The following is a 2,642-nucleotide window of genomic DNA, read 5'->3' on the forward strand; positions in this document are numbered from 1 at the left end:
ATCTCCATTAAAATTTCTAATTTACAACATTAGGTTTAAAATAAAAATTTTATCTTCTCAAAATATTTTTCAAGTAATTATAAATAGTATCAAACTTTTTCAAAAATACTTTTTCTTAATATTTTTTAAAAATAATTTTTAACTCGAATGATAAATTATCATTAATCTCCTCTAGGTCCAAGGGTGGAGCCAGGGAGTTAATAAGGATTTCTACCTTCCTTAAAATGAAAAAAATTAATTTTTATCCTTTTAAAAAATAAACTATTGAAATGTCACTATTCATAAAATAAACATCTAACTTTGATCTAAATTTTTTTTTCTAACTTCCGGCAACCAAAGAAGAGTTTTAAGCGTTTAACCATCCAAAAGTAATTAAGAATTCCCTACTCCCCTCATTAACCGAAACAGATCCAGATGCATTAATGGAGGCTCCACTATTTAGGAAAATTGTAGTTATTTACTAATCCTGTGGGTTTCCCCCCCAAAAGAACGAAGTCAAAACAAACAACTAATTAAGATCACTGAAAATGACTGAAATGGCAAGGTTTTGGGTATTGGAATGTCAATTAACTTACAAACAATGTCAAGCTTAAGGTTTTTAATTAATTTCTTTTATTGTTTAATGTAAAGTGTTAAGCAGGAATAATTCAGGGGCTGACCTGCAGACATGACAGTCCACATGAAATGAACCCCCATAATCCATTAACCAAATTTATTGGGAAAAAAAAAATACCCTTCACTGCTAAAATTCTAGTACCACATGGCCATGCTGTGCCCATACCCAACACCCAAAATGGACCCTTTTTCACATGGGGATGCTGCCTAGCTTTTTTCCTTCATTTAAAGGGAAAAAAAGAAACCAACGTCCATGATTTAACTCCCACAACCCCCAAAAACTTGATCTTGACCGTCCCTTTGAACCCTCAAAGTTCTTCCATATGTGCCGCTGAACTTGTCCAACCTTTGTCCCCTTATTGCAGGGACAGCTTGCCTCAAAGTTGCTGCTATTGCTACCGACAGCTTAGCTTGCCTTTGTCCATAATTCAAGCGTTCAGATTTGGGAGAATCACAAAGGCTACCTCTTTACACCTTCAACACCATTATATCCTATAAAATTAACTCTTTATGCATTCCCATTTCAACATTTAAAAAAAAAAACACACAACTCAAACATTGTGCATCGTCAAAGGAACCCTGATAAAAACTTTCCTAAAATCAGCTTGCACTTGAAGAAGTAACCTAGGGTTTGTATTGGCTTGCTGTATCATTTGAACTTTGAAAGAAAAATGGAAGGCTGTGTGGCAACTGAGCTGAGATTAGGGTTGCCAGGAACTGATAATGTTAGAAACAAGAAGCGGCCATTGCAGGAGGCTGATGAAGAATGTGGAGCAAATGGAAAATCTGATGCTCAAGATGAAACTGCCCCTCCTGCCAAGTAAGTTATTTGGTTTTAACAACTGTATTATGACATACAAAAGTAGATAGAAACTAATGGTTGTTCTGATGTATATTTTGCCACATGCAGAGCACAAATAGTGGGGTGGCCACCCATCAGGTCCTATAGAAAGAATAACATTCAGGCGAAGAAGAATGACTGTGAGGGTCCTGGGATTTACATTAAAGTAAGCATGGATGGAGCACCATACCTAAGAAAGATTGACCTCAAAGTTTACTCCGGGTACCCCGACCTCTTGCAGGCTCTAGAGAACATGTTCAAGTTTACCATAGGTAAGAATATACCTTTTGTCGTTATATAACATGCATACATAGTGCGAAATGGTGATGAATTTTGTCGAAAATGACCTTGGAAATCATCAACTTTTTTCAGGTAAGTACTCGGAAAGAGAAGGCTACAAAGGTTCAGATTATGCACCTACGTATGAAGACAAAGATGGAGACTGGATGCTAGTAGGAGATGATCCCTGGGAGTAAGTCTTTCTATGACATGTGTATATATAAATATACATATATCTGTATGTATGTATTTTGTGCAACTTACGAGGCTATCCTTTTATGTTTTGCAGAATGTTCATCACATCATGCAAGAGACTAAGAATCATGAAAGGTTCAGAAGCCAGGGGCTTAGGTTGTGATGTATGAGAAAATTTAAAAAAAAATGCACAGAGGTGAGTAAATCTTTGAGGTTGAGTTCTCAAAAGGAGATTTTTTTGATCTGATTATCAGCCTCCTCAATAGGTAGTGTCGGTTCATGACTGGGAAAGTTTAGAACAGATAATATAGAGAGAGGTTACATTTTCGTATTTTCTCACACTTTTGGTCTGCAAAAAAGCAGATGATTTATATTTTGATGGTCTGATCTATAATGTTAATGTGTTTTGCTATTATACCATCAAAATTAAACTTGGATACAAGGAAAGAGTATGGATATAATTTTGGTTCTGTAATATTATTATTAATTTGGAAAAAGGATGGTATGAAATAGTGACGTCACGTCATCTGTACCTTTTTCTAATAATTTTATGTTATATTAATATTTTTATTTTAAATTTCAGGATTTTATCCTAAATTTTAATATTTTAATTTAGATTTATTTTTTTAAGATAAAATTCTAAAATTTAAAATAAAAATATTAATTTAATATAAAATTATTGAAAAAATATACAAATGACGTAGCGCTATTA

At 33.8% G+C, this 2,642-nt stretch overlaps 1 protein-coding gene across 1 annotated transcript; it reads left to right on the forward strand.

Annotated features, from left to right (window-relative positions):
* The first annotated feature begins 906 nt into the window (after nucleotides 1–906).
* LOC107897855 (auxin-responsive protein IAA4) lies at nucleotides 907–2,107 on the forward strand. The gene is made up of 4 exons (XM_016823440.2): nucleotides 907–1,435; nucleotides 1,526–1,728; nucleotides 1,829–1,928; nucleotides 2,025–2,107. Exons 1-4 carry the CDS (start codon nucleotides 1,287–1,289, stop codon nucleotides 2,098–2,100), a joined length of 528 nt encoding a protein of 175 aa, XP_016678929.1. The 5' UTR covers nucleotides 907–1,286; the 3' UTR covers nucleotides 2,101–2,107.
* Nucleotides 2,108–2,642: the final 535 nt, after the last annotated feature.

This window comes from Gossypium hirsutum, chromosome A10 (genome assembly GCF_007990345.1).
Source record: "Gossypium hirsutum isolate 1008001.06 chromosome A10, Gossypium_hirsutum_v2.1, whole genome shotgun sequence".
Taxonomy (NCBI): Eukaryota; Viridiplantae; Streptophyta; class Magnoliopsida; order Malvales; family Malvaceae; genus Gossypium; species Gossypium hirsutum.